The sequence below is a fragment of the Balaenoptera ricei genome, chromosome 10 (genome assembly GCF_028023285.1).
Source record: "Balaenoptera ricei isolate mBalRic1 chromosome 10, mBalRic1.hap2, whole genome shotgun sequence".
NCBI classification, from domain to species: Eukaryota; Metazoa; Chordata; class Mammalia; order Artiodactyla; family Balaenopteridae; genus Balaenoptera; species Balaenoptera ricei.
The window spans coordinates 64,728,390-64,747,166 of record NC_082648.1 but is presented as its reverse complement, the minus strand read 5'-3'; the positions used below and the strand labels follow the sequence as shown (position 1 = coordinate 64,747,166).

Below are 18,777 nucleotides of genomic sequence, written 5' to 3'. Positions count from 1 at the left end.
GCCAAGAGCTATGTGCACCAAGTCTGCCCTGATTATAGAACAGCTCTTGGCAAGTGAAGAGAAAGAAGGCATTTTTGTAGCTGGGCCAGTTTTCTGGGAGATGCCTGGAGGCTTTTGTTACGGATACTTAGGCGAGAGCACAAGGGGCCAGTTGAGTCCCCAAAGCCTAAGGGCCTATTGCATAACAGGATGAGTCAAGATGGAAGATTTAAAAATCTGTTTCTACTGTCACCTCTTACGCTAGCAGGAATTTTAGGTATCTCCAGTGCCACGCAGGAAGTACTGATATTTACCAAATAACATACAAAGAGTAGATAAATTTATTTACCAAATAACATACAAAGAGTAGATAAATTAACACCTATCAGAAACCCTTTAAGTTTATGATCACATTTAATCCTCATCATTTTATGAGATAAATACTAAGGCTCAGAGAGATCAAGTAACTTCCCAGGCTCACCCGACTAGTAAGGGATAACGCAGGGATTCCAGTTCATGCAGTCTGACCCTGAAGCCCCCGCACTTAACCAGTGTAAATATTTTTAGTAAATTCAATAGACTGCTCGTAATCCTGGCTATTTAGGGAGTGTTGGGAAAGTGGGTAGGGAATTGATAGACCGGATGGTCAGCCTGTGCTAGAGTTTCTGTGCTTTATTAATGGGCTGTTTGGCAGGATACAGTGAATGGGAGCACAGGGAGAGTTGTCCGCAGGTGTGATGAACAGAGGGAGACTTGTATGTTGTTCCAGCCCTGGCACTAGCTTCCTCCAGCAACTTGAGAAGGGTGCCCAAGCTCTTGACTCCTGAGTTTCCAGTGCAAAATGGGAAACAAAATATTTACCATCTGCTTTCCTTACTGGCCATTAAGAGAATTAACAAGTAATTTTTTCACATCATTCAAACTCCAGGAAAGGAGAATATGGTCCAATAATGCGTTAACAGTTACTGGACACAGTTCTATAGTCTGTATAACTAGGAATACAAGTCAAAATCAACCATCCAGCATTCATCAAGCATTTATTACTATGACGTGTGTGGCTCAAGCCCACCAGTTTTAACGCACTGAAATGTTCATGTGGTTTGCCTAACAGGTCCAAAGAAAAGTTGCTCTACTATTTATGTAATACAGATGAAACTATCATCCATCTCAAGGTGGATGTTTATCCTAGATCTTATCGAGAGTTGGATCCCAAGAAGAAAACAATTTCTTTTGCTTGCATTCATATAGTATGAATTTGTTGAGCAATTATATTTGCTGGGCAAAGTATCACACAAAATAGCCCACAGACAAGGTCCAAGCCTTCAAGGAATTTATACTCAAAAATGTTGGTCGGCATGATGATGGCTGGCTTCTCTCTTTCAAACAGGCGTTGAAAGGAGACGCATCTACGACATTGTGAATGTGCTGGAGTCACTGCATCTGGTCAGCCGGGTGGCCAAGAATCAGTACGGCTGGCACGGACGGCACAGCCTGCCGAAAACCCTGAGGAACCTCCAGAGGCTAGGAGAGGAGCAGAAATACGAAGAACAGATGGCACACCTCCAACAGAAAGAGCTCGACCTGATGGATTATAAATTTGGAGAACGCAGAAGAGATGGCTGTCCAGAGTCCCAGGATCCACAGTTACTGGATTTCTCTGAACCCGACTATCCCTCTTGTGAGTCCACTGTACCCACACGAGTAATGGCAGGGAGAGGGCGATGGTGTCTTCTGAAGAGGGTCACTGCTAAGAACGGGAAGAGCCAAATGGACCACCCTGGAGGGAGATGTCCTCTTATTCTCTCTCCTGAAGACAGGGAGACAGATGGCTTCCCGACTGGGCTGCCCACTCGACCTCACTGAAAAACTGTCTCGTGGCAGTTTCACTTGGTATTTGGTGTGTCTGGACCGTAGATCTCGAACAGCGCTCCCGTTTCAGATTGACAGCCCCATGCTGATTCCGGCTCGTGAGCCTTTAAGGAAAATTTACTTGGAAAGAATTTATCTCTTCAAAGGATCCTATTTGTTTAATTATATACTGGAGTAGATGACTTAGAAAAGACTATGTGGAGGGTATAGTCTAGCTATTGTGGGCTCAGAGAAATAAAAGTGGAGACCTTGCCATTGAGGGAAGAGTTGATGTCCTGAAAACAGTTCCTGAGCCCTAACTCTATCCTTTTATCCCTCTACTTTAATCTTTTCCAAAGTTGCTTCAGGAAAACTACTTCATGGCTTCTATTCAATGAAGTATGAATATAAAGCGTTTCAGAATTTATACCTACTCTAATTTTATGACCCACAAGAAAATCTGTCTTATTTCTTTGTGAACCATCTTTTTATGATGTGTGTCCAACAGGCTTCCGCTGATCACTGTAACAAGAGTGATGTTTCCATCTGCTGATACAGTTAGATAGGCCTGGCAAACTAGAAGTACAGTCTCTCTTGGTGGTAAATTACGTTTTGACGCTTTTGTTTTATTCCCTTTGTAGCATCTGCAAACAGTAGAAAAGATAAGTCTCTGAGAATTATGAGCCAGAAATTTGTCATGCTGTTCCTGGTCTCCAAAACCAAGATTGTTACTCTTGATGTGGCTGCCAAAATACTGATAGAAGAAAGCCAAGATACGCCGGATCATAGTAAATTTAAAAGTAAGCATCTTCACCTAATTCCACTTATCAGCACAGAAAGAGTGGGATGTCATATGCTGATGTTTGCTGCCTCAGAGATTTAAAAAATTATTATTTTTTTTTGAGACGTGCACTCCTTCCTGCCTTCATAAAGGTTCTTGGTGCTGTGAGAGGTAAGCTGGTCACATACTAGAATTCCTGTGAAAGTTCTGTCCGATGCCTTTTCCTCGGCAGAGTGGATGGTGGAAGCAGAATGGCATCCCACAAATGCAGGTCAGGGAGGATGTAAGAGGCTTTGCATTTCTCTTTAGTATCGCTGCATCCAAGACGGAATGTCTGAGTTTTCTTTCCCTTCTTTCCTTGCCCCCTGCATACTCTTCTGATGGGTGGACATGAAAGTTGTCTACAGGTAAGAACCAGAGGAATGAGCAGGGTAGGGTTATAGGGGTGGTGGGACGTGCCTGCTGGATGAGGAAAGTGTTTCCAGGTTTCACACCCCGTGCATCTTCCTTTTCCATCAAGCCTGGGTGCTGAGCCAAAGGGCCCTGGCTCCTGGTAGCTCATTCAAGCCCTGAGAAACCATGAGCTGAACATTCTCTAGCTTTTGTTTGTTTGTTTCCAGCTAGAAGTATAGCCACCCTGTGGGAGAAATGACTAGATAAAATCCAGCTCTATCCAGATTGGGAAGAATATGGCATCTGGGGTGAATGCTTGATGTTTCTGGTCGGTAATCAAAGCCCTTTGCTTGATCCTAGCCCTAAGTTCAAGTAGGTTTCCGACCTGTAAGTTGATTTCTTGAATAGAACTTACTCTGTGGGCATCATCCTGCCTGTTTAATGTGTTACCACCCCTCTGAATTTCTCCTCCAATCCCTGTATTTTCAAATGTCTCTCCCAAAACCTCTTCAGACTCAGGGAATGCCCCTCCCACCCCTCCCCCGCTGGGCGGCCAGAACGCTGGGATTAAAGGGGAGGCGCTGCCTGTCTTCAGCACAGTCCTACCTCGTAACCTTGAACCCTAGACGGTCTGTGTGCCCAGCAGTGCAGCCTCTCAGGAAGCTCTGGGGAATCCCTGTCATTTTCACAGCCTAGCTGCCCTGTGGAGCAGGTGCCACCACCTCCTGCTGGAAGAAACTCCGGGCAAGCTTTTGACGAGCCACAGATCAGAATTACATTTCCTAAGCCTTTCATTACAGCCCATTTCCCTCTCTTGGTACGTTTGCAATCACAGCGATCCTGGCCTGTCACCAGGTACCTCTTGTACGAGGTGTGAAGTTGTGGAAATGGGGGAACACAGTGACCTTCCCTTAGTGTCATCAGATACATAAATCCTGGGTGATTTCACGCCGGAGCCACTGGTCTCTTCATACTACCCCACTACTCTCTGCTAGAGGCTTATATATGGTGGCTAGAAAGTGACCTGTCACATAAACTAAAACGTAATGGTGTTGCTGACCAATGTATGGTGTGACCGCAATTGTCTTTATATCTTCTAGCAAAGGTACGACGCCTCTATGACATAGCCAATGTTCTGACCAGCTTGGCACTGATAAAGAAAGTGCACGTAACAGAAGAGCGAGGCCGGAAACCCGCCTTCAAGTGGATTGGGCCTGTGGATTTCAGTTCCACTGGTAAGGCATGGTTTTGCTAGGGACCGTTCTATGTATAATCCCCAGTTCCTTTTCCAAATCATACACCTACCACACAGTGAGATTGCTCTTCACCTTCATTTCCCATCACCCACATCACATTCAAAATTAGACTAGTGACATCAGTCTTGGAACAATGAGCCTTAGTCTACAAATGGTTATGCTGGTTGGCTTACACACAGATAACTTAGAACCTGGCAGTTTCTGGAACTATTAAAGCACAGCTCTATTGCATTTTTTATTTTATTCCAAAGTTCCTGGAAGTTTGGGACTGAGGATTAAAAATGACACTTCATAAAAGAAAAATTTTTTTAATTTTTTAAATGACACTTCTTATGAACTCTGGTTGTTTCTGCATTAGCAGAATAAAACATTGTTTTTCTTTGAAATTCCAGATAATGTAAAAATTATATCAATTACTATCCCAAAACTCATATGTGGTAAGATGGCTTCTAAATATAGTATGGATGTAATGAACACCTTTTTTGTAATTTATTTAAAAGGTTGCTAATGTCATAATTTTACTAAATTAGAGCAAAAGAGGGTATTATCTTCTACTAACTTCAAAAGTAATATTTGCACAACTGGGGACTGGATCCTTCTGCACCAGCTACTTTATGTATGGCTATGCTGCCTGGAAAAAAGCCACTGAAGTTATTTTTTTTTTTTTTTACTAAAGTTATTTTTAAGTTACCTTTCCAATTTTAGTCTTAGTAGCATAAATTCCTGCACTTAACCCAGGCTTATAAAAGATATAGCTCTCTACCTCACTGGTAACACATTATTCACTTAGGAACTAGATGAAACCACTTAAAACCAAGTATAATTAATTCAACCCAGCAAGTACTTACTTCATGTGGACTATGCAGGCATACTTCATGTTATCGCACTGCGCAGATACTGTGTTTTTCACAAATTGAATGTTTGTGGCAACCCTGCCTTGTCAGGTGATGCTTAGCATTTTTTAGCAATAAAGTATTTTTTTAACTAAGGTATGTACATTGTTTAGATATGGTGCTATTGCACACTACAATATAGTGTAAGCCTAACTTTTATATGTACTGGGGAACCAAAAAATTCATGTGACTCGCTTTATTGCAGTGGTCTAGAACCAAACCCGCAATATCTCCGAGGTTTGCCTGTTCTAATGCCGTGAGAGATTCAAAGACGTGTGTGATATGGTCCCTGCCAGCATGAAGTGTACAACTTTGCCACTTTCTACTCCTCTTCTGGCTTCTCCCAGTCTTTTCACCTGTGAAGCTCTCTTCCCCCTTTCAACATAAAAATATTCTATTCAACCTTCAAGATCTCACTCAAACATCAGCTCTTGCATGAAGTTCTCCCTGATCACCCAGAGCAGAGTGTCTCATCTAAACTCTTGCAGTTTGGCGTCATGCTATTGTACTTGGTGATGATATTATGCTTTGTCCCTGCTGTACAATTTTGAGGGCAGACACAGTTTTTATTCACCTTTGATTACACCCTAGTACCCAGATCAGTGCCTTATGCATTTCAGTTGGTTAATGAGCTTCTATTGAAGGTGTATAATTAGCACACATTTGAAAATTAGAGAACTCTTAAGCACTACCCATGGCAGTACTGGCTCGGTAGGAATTCAGAGAGGATGTGGGTTAAGTTCTTCCCAGTGATCTCTAAGGGATCACTGTCCTGATGTCCAGTGTCTTGAGAGCCACTGTTTTATATATTTTGTCCAATATTTTATTTGTTTCAGGAAGGAGGGTAGATATGATCCATTACTATCTTGACCCATTTTCTTCTTTTTGATTCTATAACTTCTGATTTTTTTTTTTAACTTCCGATTTTCTAAACAGGACATCTGTTGGGTTTTTGTTATAAGAAAAAGAAAACTATAAGTGATTTTCTTTTTCAATATTTGTGTGTTTCAGAAAATGTAAGTCTAGCTGGGCCTTTCAGTTTATTAAATCAGTCTTATAATTTAAATGTACATGCTTTGAACTTACAAAAAAATAGCACAGATGAGCGGGGTAGGAATGACTATCTGAATAACAGGGGTCATTTCTTTATAGAATCTAGGCCTGGTTCTGTATAGAAATTTCTGTCCTGATTTCATACAGGCTTATTTAAGCATAAAATGTGCCTCCAAAGCCCAGCCTTCTATTATCTTCACTGTTCTGCAGCATTTCAGCCGTGAAGTTTCTGCTGACCTTATTCCTTTGGTCACTTAGTAACTGAGCCTCCTACTGCATAAGAAAGAAATAATAAAGCATAATAATAGAAAACACAAGTTCTTATACTCATTGCCCTAGGGCTGTGGCGTAAGAGGCTGATCTCAATTAATGTTAAAATCTCTAAATATGCATGTTGGGCTGAGTATGATTGGGTTTTCCTTGGATATCTCTGCCCAAAGAAAGCATCTAAAATGTCAGGTCCGTTCTAATTTGGGTTATAGAACATCCTGTTCTACTTTTTTTGCAGTTTAGATAATTTTAGAATATATATGGATTCAGTCTTACTTTAAAGTCATCCACTAACTTTTAAAAAGGACTAGTACAATACATTGAAAGAAATTGGGGTTTGACACAAGGCTCATAAAGTTCCTTTGATTGTCTTAGTTTTTAATTTATAGGGTAGCTCCATTACAATGATAGGTCCTCAAAGCCATATCTTAAAAAGGCTAAAATTATCCTGAATTATAGCTGTATAACAACACTACCAATTCTCTTATTTATTTAGATGAAGAACTAGTGGATGTTTCGGCATCTGTCCTACCAGAATTGAAAAGAGAAACGTACGGCCACATTCAATTCTGTGCAAAACAGAAGCTTGCTCGACATGGCTCTTTTAACTCAGATCAGGCTTCTGAGAGGATCCAGAGGAAAGTGAACTCAGAACCCAGCAGCCCTTACAGAGAAAAACAAGGTATCTGCCTTTACTTAATCCATGGAATCCATCAGTCACCATGTAATTGTAGCCCGACCCATGCACTGTCATTTTAAAGTGAGCTGACTCTAGGCTTTGCCTGTTTTTTTCACTTACCTCAAGTGAAATGATTTGGGGGGGTAAAAGAGTTGGTGACTTCAAGGTTATAAACATAGCCCCACACCTGAAATTGATTCTAGTCGGCCTTAAAGATTGAAGATCATTTGGTTTGCCATGGTTGGCCTGTTAGATGCATCTCAGCAATTCATCAGACTTACAGAGCAATACTTGCTTTGTTTTGTTTTCTTACTAATATTTGATGAGACCTGCATTCACCATTAACAGCTAGCTCCTGGACATTTCTCTATTTGAATCAAAACCAGAATGGATTTGAGATAGTCTTATAATCCCTGAGCTGTGAATAATGAATCCTGCTATATATAATTGGTGTGTATAATTCCCTTGCTATATTCGCTAGACCTTCATTTTCCTTTTTAGGATCAAGTGGCTACTCCTTAGAAATTGGAAGTCTGGCAGCTGTCTACAGACAGAAAATAGAAGACAATTCACAGTAAGTAGTCTTAAAAACTCCAAGTATATTTTTTTCTATTTCCTAGTCTTAACTTTGACTAAATTGAAATGCCACCCATCAAAAGGTAAAATTTAACAGTCCTGCTCAAAAGTCAGCCATTTGTTTATTAAGAATTTTGTAAGTTTCCCCCTTGAGCCCAACACTGTGCAGGATATGGCATCAGGGACACAAAAGTATGAAAAATTTATTCCCCTAGGCCATGAAAGCTTACAAGGAAAAAAATAAATAAAAAGGCAAATACAATGAGAAAAGACAAGTCACTACTAACGTGACACTGAGAAATGACACATCATAGTCCCATGAACCACTTTGTCATCATTGTAGCTAACGTTGTTTATGAACTACCAGGTACTATTCCTGAAGTTTTATGTGTATTATCTCATCTAACATCATAAAAACAACCTTTTGAGGTTGGTACTATTATCCTCATTTTACAGAGAGGAAACTGAAACCCAGAGAGGTTAAGTAACTTGCCCAAGGTCACAATGCTATTAAGCAACAGAGCTGAGTCAGATTTGGGGTCTGATTTTCAAGGAAATCATATATTAGCAGAGGAAATGCTAAAGCGAAGACAGGAGGGGTTTATAATGCCAGACATGGGAAGAAACAGATTGTTGAACCAGGATCAGGGAGTGGAGGGGAAATAAACTGGTTAGTCTGGCCTTAATGATTTGTCCAAATAGGATCGTGAAAGAAAGTATTTATAAGAAGAGCTTGGGATATTGGAGGTAAGTAGGTCAAGTTGGCAGAAAGCTTTGAAAGCCAAGTTGAAGAGTTTGGATTTATTAGTTGGATGGTAAAGAGTTATTGTAGGTTCACTGGAGAAGACCATTCTGGCTGCTTTAAGCAGGTGGGGTTGGAATAGAGAAGGGCTTCAGATTAGGAGATCATAGAATAGAGCATTCCGAGTCATTCTGGTCTGCTGTGGTGCTGGTCTGAGCCGTGTCAGCTGTGGATGGAAAGAAATGGAAATCAGTATAAGACAGTGAGTCAGCAAGAGTCACTGAAGTAGAAAAGAGGCATCACAAAGAACACCTGGGTCTCAGGTGACGGTGGTCTTACTGGTGGAGATGGGGAGGTTGAAGGTGAATGGCCAGAGGTAGGGCAGTGGGCGCGACCATCAGCGTGGGCACGTTGTTTCATGGAGCTGAGTGATAGCCATCACTCGTTCCGGGAGGCTGTGGTTGGAGAGCTTTACTCATCTCTGCAGCCCCGTGCACTCCGCTTATTCCCAGCACCACAGGGGGCGAGAATGTGGGCAAAATTGCTCTCAGTGATTCCATCACAGAGGTTTAGGGAAATTCCTGTTCTCTACATACTAGTTCTTAAAGGAGTGTCAAAAGAGTCTTCCTCATTTACTTCCAAAATAATACTAAAAATATAAACATGCTTTCTAGTATTTGGAAATTTTTCTCTATAAAAGGCCCAGACATCGTTTATAATCTCCTAGATTGAGGGGACTTAATTTTGAATGTGTGCTGCTTAAAAATTCTGTAGTAATATGGAGCAGAATGGGACAAGAATAACAGAAAATAATTTTGTAGATAAAGTTATTTCCTCACTCACTGCCCACTTCATTTATCTCACAGTGGATTTGAGACAAACTAGGTGTGTCCTTTAAATCAATGTCTGGCCTAGACTCTGTTATCTACCCAGGATCTCTCACAGTGACTGACTGTGAGGCGCCACTGGGTGACCTTCAGTGGGTGGATTAGCCTCTGAGCTTCAGTCTTCCTCCCTAGTAGACGGGGTCAGGGGGGATGGATGAGAGTAGTTAGTGTTATAGTAATTATGTGAAATGATTACCCTATTATGCTAGTCATTGTAGCATCTGTGTGCCTGGGAAGGGGTACGTGCTGGGTAGCTGATGACTACTGGCTGTGGGAGAGGCAGGGGGGGAGCCGCTATTAGCCCTCACCTGAGATCCCCCTGCCCCACCCCTAACCATCCATCCAGGTGATATGGTCACCTGCCTCTGGAGTCGGCTCACGTGCTCAGAGAGTGCGCTTTAATAGCATCCTGAGCAGTATTCTCTCACTCCTGCTTTGGTACCTCTCTCTTTAGGAAAGCAGAGTCGGGAGTTGGTAGAATGTGGTAACTGGATGGGCCCCACTCTGTTTCTTTTATTCCAGGGCAGAAGCTTTTGCCAATCAGAGAGCGATACCTCCATCAAGCAGCCTGGAGGCCGCTGCTCCTTTCCCCGGCCTCTCTGTTGACTCAGAATACTGTGTTAATGCCTTGGCCCACCCAGTACTTTCCGTGGCTCCAACAGACTTGCAGGCCTTCTCTGCCCAGAATGGTCTGAACAGACAAGGAGGTGTCTCCCTCGCCTCTGCCGCCTTGGACGCGGAGAGCCTGAAGCCAGCTCTGCTGGCCGGCCAGCCCCTGGTGTACGTGCCCTCCACCTCGCTGTTCATGCTGTGTGGGAGCCTGCAAGAGCCGCCGTCCCCGGGGTCGGGGTCAGGGTCCGAGAGGGACAGCAGGGGCTCGGAAGGCACAGCAGAGTGGTCAGCCACGCCCTCAGTTCAGAAGCGCCTCGGGGAGGAGAGGAAGCCGCAGGAGGAGGAGGAGCCGGCCACGAAGAGACAGAGCAGGGACTGCGAAGACGGCCCCCTCTCCCTCGTCATGCCCAAGGTAAGGGGTTCAGGTGGACGTGCCCGCTGACGGCCTGTCGACCCGTAGTTCCTTCCCAATAGAGACACACGGATAAGCTACTGAGTCTGGAATAGGAAGTAGTGCATGTGTCACCTGTATAATTAAGCCCAGGACTGGCTGTCCCAAATAATCTTGCCATGAAGCAGTACTGTAATAAAAGTGATTTTTATAAAAATCACACTTTGCATAAAACGCTAAAAAGTATAAAGGGTTGGGGCTTCCCTGGTGGCGCAGTGGTTGAGAATCTGCCTGCCAATGCAGGGGACACGGGTTCGAGCCCTGGTCTGGGAGGATCCCTCGTGCCGCGGAGCAACTGGGCCCGTGAGCCACAACTACTGAGCCTGTGCGTCTGGAGCCTGTGCTCCGCAACAAGAGAGGCCGCGATAGTCAGAGGCCCGCGCACCGCGATGAAGAGTGGCCCCCGCTCACCGCAACTAGAGAAAGCCCTCGCACAGAAACAAAGACCCAACACAGCCATAAATAAATAAATAAATAAATAAATAAATAAATAAAAAAGTATAAAGGGAAAAAAACCTACCCATAATCCCACCACATAGAGGCAATCACTGTCAACATGTTTGTATATTCTTTCCCAGTCTTTTTTGCTATACTTTTTTTTTTTAACACGTTGATGAAATAATCATCTTAATCCAGGGTGCACCTGAGGTCCACAGTCAGGAATGTAGGTGCCGTTTGGCTCTCAGTGTCTATGTCAGTGCTCGTGTCACTGCTCAGAGAGCCCATTCCCCTAGCCACAAAATGAAAAGAACAAAAATCTGAGCTGTCCACGGTGGCCTTTCGGAGGTTAATGAGATATGACTGGTAAAACTTTCAGAAAGCAGAAGCACTCCCTGCAGCCGTTTGTAGAGGATCAGTGAGGCACACCTCATGGAAATCAGTCCATTAATTAAGACCCTTCCTCCTCTATGCCTTCCTCCTGCCAAAATGAATTTTTCTAATTTTGTATATAGCCTGGGGTTGCAAAACAGAAGGAAAAGACTGACTGGTATATGTATATATACGTGTCTTAGATAACCAAGACAGCTTTGGGTCAGCCCTGCAATTCTTATCAAGCCCTAAAAGCCTGCAGCATCAACACCCTTTATGTGTTCCAGCTCAGAAATTTATTTCACAGTCTAAACACCATACCCAGTTTCCCATTATTAAAATCTCCATCGTTTCTGTGCTTAAGAAATCATAAGCCTACAGAAGCCCATGACGTGACAGTGATCTTCAGGCCATTCCTATAAATATGACAGAAACAACTGACATACACAAATCAGGGTGGCACACAGCTGTGTCTGACCTTTTTGTTTATGTGTTAGCTATTTGGAGAAAGCTGTTATTATAATTTACTGCTGGGATTTTGACTTGCTTTTCTGGTTCCTGGTTGGGTTGTGCTTAGAAACCCTCAGATTCCACAGACATTGCGTCTTCCAAGACCGTGGATAAAAGGGGACCTGCACCCCATGAAGACATTCACATGAATGGACAACTTTCTGCTGCAAAGGAGGTTTCGGGAAAGGCTACAGCAGACTGCTTCATTTCTTCTGAGTGGGGAAATCCTTCTAGAAATACAGAGATAGAAAAGCCTTCGAAAGAAAATGAAAGCACCAAAGAGCCCTCTTTGCTGCAGTATCTTTATGTGCAGTCGCCAACAGGTAAGGGGTGTCATGTCTTCGAGTCCCTTGGGGTACTCGGGCCATAAATTTGATGTTTAAATTTTTGTTCATGTCACCCGACCAAGCTGGTGCATTGATGAGCTGCCTCCTCTGAGTCATTTCACTCCTAGCCCCTTGCTTTCTCCATCGACGAAATGAAGGCAGAGGCTGCTTTCACTTTCACCAACCTCACGGGTAAGGAGAAAACAGTTAGGGCAGGTAATTTATTTTTAATGCATTCAACTTTACTTGGTAAAAAAGCACAACGAATTCAAAAGATGATTCTGTTTTCATAATTCAGCTGAATCTGGCAGTGGTTCAGTTTAACAATATGAACGTCCTGGCCACCATGTGCAGCTCACATGCTGATCTCTTAAATATCCAGAAGTGCTGACATGCCCTTGTGGTCTAGTGCAGGGCTGGAGTGAGAGGGCTGGACGTTAAAACCACTTATTATCTGCGTGAACTTAAGTATTCAGCCCTCCTCATTGGTAAAACAGCAATAATAAGAGCACCTGCTTCACGGGGGTGCTGTGAAAATTGGATTAAATTTAATAAGATAATACATCTAAAGCACTTAGAATAATAGTGCCTGACGCTTAGTAAGACTCAATAAAATGCCCTTACTCTTGAAATAAAGCTGAAATATAACAGATACCTAATTTTTAAAATATGCATTGTGTACATGAAGCTGCTCTCTTGCAAAGAGACTTAAAGTGATTTTTCTTCAATTCCTTGTTCCCATCACAGGTTAGGTAGGTGTTTGTTATTACTCATTTATCTAGAAAACATTCTTTATTCCTTTAGCAAATATTTTGTGAGGGCTTCGTCTAAGCACGCTACTCAGTGTTGCTGATAACCTTAATAAATAAAAAAACAGACCCGGCTTCTTCAGAATGAAAATGACAGCCCAGCATAGGCATCAGTAGCTTTTTCTGAGCCATGGGCCCTTGGACACTATGGTGAAGGCTGTGGATTCCTCCTCAGGATGTTTACAAATGCAGAGAATTAAATACATAGGATCACAGAGGAAGCCAATTATATTGAAATCCAGTTAGAAAAGGAATTATTTTAAATTATAGTAATAAAAAGATCTGACAGCAAGTGCAGGCCTCTCATAACTTCAAAGTTGTGGGGACCGTTAGACTCTTAAGACATCTGCCATCGTGGTAACATTACATGAATACATCCTGTGCTTTTTACTAGTGATAAAGTCAAGGTACCGTTCATTCTGTTGTGATTTGTTGCCCGTGGTCTTAATTGAGGGAAATATAAATTTCTGTTAGAAGTTTGTAAAAAAAGGAAGCTATCATTGTTCCCAACCAAGTTCACTTTCCTCCTCAATTTGGATTCAGTGGAGCTCACGTTAATAAAGTCTCTCAGGAGACTCAAGCATCCACCAAACTGTCACATAGGTAACTGTGGGAATTCAGCGGTGGCCACTGTGGCAAGGAGGCGGTGCGGGGCTGGGAGAGCACAGAGGGGGTGGCCGGGCTGCGGCGTGAGGGTTGATCGACAGTGGGCTCCCGTTTGAAAGGGCGCTGAGGGGTGGGAGCTTGGACGGTGTCTTCACATTGCCCTGACTTTCACCTTGTTCTGCTTCTCTTCCAGGATTAAATGGTTTCAGTGTGCTCTTATCCGGCAATCAGACCCCCCGCGCTGTGGGACCATCTTCAGGTCCGCTGCCGCCGCTCAGTGTTCCATACATGGTCTTGCCATCGCCGACACTGGGCCCTTTTCCTGTTCTCTATTCACCCACGATGCCCGGGCCGGTGTCCTCTGCTCCCAATGCTCTCCCAAGCACGGGACCTGTGAATCTTGGCTTGCCTGGCCTCGGATCAAGAGCTCATCTTCTCATCGGCCCTGCTGCCCTGGTTAATCCAAAATCATCGATGCTCCCCTCCGCAGACGCTCAGCTTCAGGGTCCGCACTCACTTAACCTGAGTCCGGTGATGTCACGATCACACAGCATCATCCAGCCCGAGTCCCCCGTTTACGGAGGACATCCAGCCTCTGTGGTGAAATTACAACAGGTGAGTCCTGAGGTTCATTTCAGCTCCGCACAAGAAGGCGCTTCACTCCGTGATAGCATTCGCCTGCGTTTAATCGGATTTTAGTCAAACAACCGTAGGACAGGGGTTCTACATCAGATTCTACCTGGCTTCCACTGTAGACCCAGAGGTATCTGCTTAGTTCATAAAGCGTGGAGACAGAAGGTGGGAGATCCTGTGCTTTAAAGGCAAAACTCGTTTTAGGTGTCAATCTGTTTCTTAGAATCAGAAGGAACTTATTTAAAGCATAGTTCCTGGGGATTTTTGATGCACGCTGAAAATTCAGATGATTTCTCCAAGCTCTCATTTCATTAGGTCCATAACAGAGACCATCCTGAATTTTAATTGTGCAGCTATAGAAACAATCAAGGGAAACGAAAGTCTTGATACTAGCTCAAAGATTTTTAGCGTCTATCATTTCATAAAATGCATTGTTTAGGAGGCAATGGCTATATATTAATATATCCATTGTTTCCTTGATGTGTATATATATACATACTCAAAATCGATACAGATGTACATAGATAAATGTCTGTAACCGATATAAATTAATCAGTACTTTATTTGCCTCCCCCAACTCCATCTGTAGTTCAGTCAGTGAGCATTTGTTGAATTCCTGTTATGCATTAGGCATTGTTCAGAGCAATTATTTCTCTCCCAGAGAAAGAGTTACGTTGTGGCCAAAAGTATTTTAGATAAGTAATTCAGGGGCTCAAAAGTTTGTTAGACATTGAAATATACATGCTGGTTTTTAAACAAGGCGATTATAATATAGCATATGCTTCCTGATCACCAGTTATGTGCCAGGCACTGACCTAAGCAGTAAAGATATAACAGTAAACAGGATAGTGGTTCCTGCCCTTTTAGGGCACATTAAAGGGATAAATATTTAACGTGAGAGGATAAATATTAGCAAGTAAACAAAAAGAGCAAAGACACATGCACATACTACTTGCCTGGCATGATCCAAAGTGCTTTATTAATATCATCTCCTTTAATTGTTACAACCCTGCTAAGTTGGTACTTTTATCGTCCCCATCTATGGATGAAGAAACTGAGGGATAAACTGGTTAAGTCATTTGCCCGAGGTCACACAGCTAGTTATGGCAGAGCCCAAACCCTGGCTGCAGGTGTCAGTGCCACACTTGTGACCTCTTCGCTAGGCTGCCTTTCTGCACACAGAATAAATCAGCTAATTTCCAGCTGTGGTAAGCGTTGTGAAGGAGATACACTGGAGGAGTGTGACAGAAAAGCAAAGAGGATGGAACACCTGCATGGGGATCACAGCGACACAGGTCAAGAGGGGGCTCCTACACTGTTAGTGGGAATGTAAGTTGGTGCAGCCACTATGGAAGACAGTGTGGAGATTCCTCAGAAAACTAAAAATAGAATTATCCTATGATCCTGCAATCCCACTCCTGGGCATATATCCAGACAAAACTAGAATTCAGAAAAATACATGCACCCCTATGTTCATAGCAGCACTGTTCACAATAGCCAAGACCTGGCAACAACCTAAATGTCCACTGACAGATGAGTGGGTAAGAAGATGTGGTATATATATACAGTGGAATACTACTCAGCCATAAAAAAGAATGAAATAATGCCATTTACAGCAACATGGATGCAACTAGAGATGATCATACTAAGTGAAGTAAGTCAGAAAGAGAAAGACAAATACCATATGATATCACTTATATGTGGAATCTAAAATATGGCACAAATGAACCTATCTACAAAATAGAAACAGACTCACAGACATAGAGAACAGACTGGTGGTTGCCAAGGGGGAGGGCAGGACTGGGAGTTTGGGATCAGCAGATGTAAACTATTATATGTAGGATGGATAAACAACAAGGTCCTACTGTATAGCACGGAATTATATTCAATATCCTATGATCAACCATAATGGAAAAGAATATAAAAAACAAACGTCTGTATGTGTATAACTGAGTCACTTTGCTGTACAAAGTACAGCAGAGATTGGCACAATATTGTAAATCCACTATACTTCAATTAAGAAAAGAAAAAAAAAAAGAGGGGGCTTCCAGTTCAGAGATTGGGTACAATTTGACTTCACTTCCATTTTTATGTACTCTTTTTTTTTCCTTCTCTATTTTAGTCACCAGTTCCAGTGACCCCCAAGAGCATCCGACGCACACATCGAGAGACGTTTTTCAAGACACCTGGCAGCCTCGGGGACCCTGTCCTTAGGAGAAGAGAAAGGAATCAGTCACGAAACACCAGCTCAGCACAGAGGAGGCTCGAAATCCCCAGCGGCGGGGCCGACTAACCTGAAGCTTTGCCCAGCAGGGGTGGGATGGAGGTGCCTGAATTTCCCTGTGTTACAGGTCATGCATGTCCTAATGGTGAATGGAAACTAGAATGCAAACCATCCGGTCTTCAGCATGCATCCTTCCTCTCTCCTGCATCCCCTGGTTCTAATGTTAACTATCCATCTTCAGGAAGCATCTATTTTCCTGAAAGTAATTGTTCCTAATTGTGCATTTCTTACCAGTTAGAGTCTAGACTCTGTGCGTGGTGTCACAGTGGAAGCACCAACTGACTGTTGTGGTTTTCACTCAAGAATCATCTTATTGCTGGAAGGAGATCTGAACAGCCTCCTGGAGCCTTGTGGTTTTTCTAAAGGTGGGGGGGGGGCGCCCGTCTAGCACTTAACTGGGTTGAGCGTTCTTGACGTGTATTCCCACTCACCCCGAGTAGATCCGTGGTGAGAGAAACTTCCTTTCTGCAGTTTGAAAAAGCTACTGCTTCCTTCGGCTTCATCAGGAAGCCAACTTCAGTTTGAATCCTATGGTATTATTTATTTTTTTCCTGAAGTGGGATTTAGTGCAAGAAGTTTACAACGACAGCAAAACATGTTTTTCAGGGTATGACGACTTGAATGTTTGTACTTTTTTCCTATAATTTGCCCTGCACTTACTTTACAACCTAGTAATAATGTGGATAAGTGTATATACATGACGGAATGTCAAGACCAAAATAACTGTGAAGACACACCTTGCTATAATGAACTGTGCTAGCCTGAGCTGGGCCTGAGAACTAAGATGAACTCTAGCAGCCAGATAGCTGCTTCTCAATAACTGTGTGAATGGTGAGGTTTTACTGTTCGTTTGTAAAAAAAAAAAAAAAAAAACAACAATCCTACTATGTTCAGTTTCCTTCACTACATGCCCTTGTGGTTTTTTTAATTTAAATGTTAACTGTAGAACGTCAGGTATGGGATGTCTTCTAGCAATTGCTGTTTATTGAATAAATCAGGATGGTAGAAAGGAATTATATGGAAAATTGGAACCTAGTTGGGACCTTTTAGTAGAATTCTGAAGAGTGACAGTGTAGAAATTGATGTAGGACAATAGGTGATACTTTATTTTTTTTCTTTTACTTTTTTTTCTTCATGTTGGGAAGAGTAAGAGGGAAAACTGACACGTTGATGTTCAGAATCCAAGAATATTCAAATCAGAGTTATTTTTCATAGAACTGCAAAATAAGAACAGAGAGTGCAGGGGATCGTTGTTCTAGCATAAATATAATTCTGGAAACTTACCAGTATCCCTTTGTTAAACCATATTACTTTAGGGTTTCATTAAGTAGCCAAACTAGATCTTTGTATGCCTAGATGTTTTATTTACCTCGTCTCTTCAGAGTAAATGGCTTCCTCCTTCCCTCCCTCCCTCCCTCCCTTCATTTTTCCCTCCTTTCCTTCATTCCTTCCTTTCTTTATTCCTCTCTCCTTTTTTTATACTTCTTAGCTGTGGAATCTTGGTGTAGAATTTTATTTTTATTTTTTGGACCCAAGAAAATGTTATATGAAAGAATAAAAATATTAATTTAAGAGACTCTGGGAGTCTGAATAAAGTAGCTTTATATTAACTACAGGATAATATTAGCCTTATCACCCCCACAAGATTTTTGAAAACTTGAGGTAGGTAGCCAGATTAAATAAATTTGCTATTATATAAAATTTTTATCAACACTAAACTTTTAAAGTTTACAAGATGGTATTTTTTTCTCCCTTGTTCACAGTCTTCTCTAGAGTTAAACTGATAAAAAATGTGATTCTCATCATCAGCTAATCTAATTGCATGGTGACGATTACCCTGAACTAATATGATGGTTTGCCTATCGAAACAAAAATATGCCTTTTTCAAGTAGATTATAAGACACATGGCATATAAATCTGCACAGGATACATGCATTTTAAATATATCATGCTTCAGACCTTCCACAAAATATTTTCACTTGAGAGGTCTATATTTAGATGAAAACACAGGCCGATTTTCCCCTTACAGTTCTTGGATGCCCGCCACTTTAACTTCTCTGCTATCCTTTTTTTTTTTTTTTTTTAATTCTGTTCATGATATGACCACATAAACCTCAGAGGATTCACAGTTCTTGAGGGGTGTTAAGAAACAAACCCATAAATGAGATTATGATTCTGTGACCATACTTAGCAATAGAAAACCAAGAGCAGGTTCCTTTTGTACTCAGTCCCCACTTCTTCACGTGTCTTTGTGAGGTGTAGAAATAATAATGCAGTGGTTGTTTCTGTCGGGAATATGAATCTGTTTGTTACAGAGCAACTGATGGTAGTGGAGCAGCTGAGCTAGACTTGGATATTAGGGGTGGTGAAGAAGCCGTG

At 42.3% G+C, this 18,777-nt stretch overlaps 1 protein-coding gene across 1 annotated transcript in view; it reads left to right on the top strand.

Annotated features, from left to right (window-relative positions):
* The window catches only part of E2F7 (E2F transcription factor 7), a 28,882-nt gene extending 12,475 nt beyond the window's left edge, over positions 1-16,407 (top strand). The window contains exons 4-12 of the mRNA XM_059934705.1: positions 1,367-1,657; positions 2,469-2,627; positions 4,102-4,236; positions 6,970-7,155; positions 7,654-7,726; positions 9,880-10,381; positions 11,808-12,063; positions 13,675-14,096; positions 16,237-16,407. Of these exons, the coding sequence (XP_059790688.1) occupies positions 1,367-1,657; positions 2,469-2,627; positions 4,102-4,236; positions 6,970-7,155; positions 7,654-7,726; positions 9,880-10,381; positions 11,808-12,063; positions 13,675-14,096; positions 16,237-16,407 (2,195 nt within the window). The remainder of the gene's footprint in view (positions 1-1,366; positions 1,658-2,468; positions 2,628-4,101; positions 4,237-6,969; positions 7,156-7,653; positions 7,727-9,879; positions 10,382-11,807; positions 12,064-13,674; positions 14,097-16,236) is intronic.
* Positions 16,408-18,777: the final 2,370 nt, after the last annotated feature.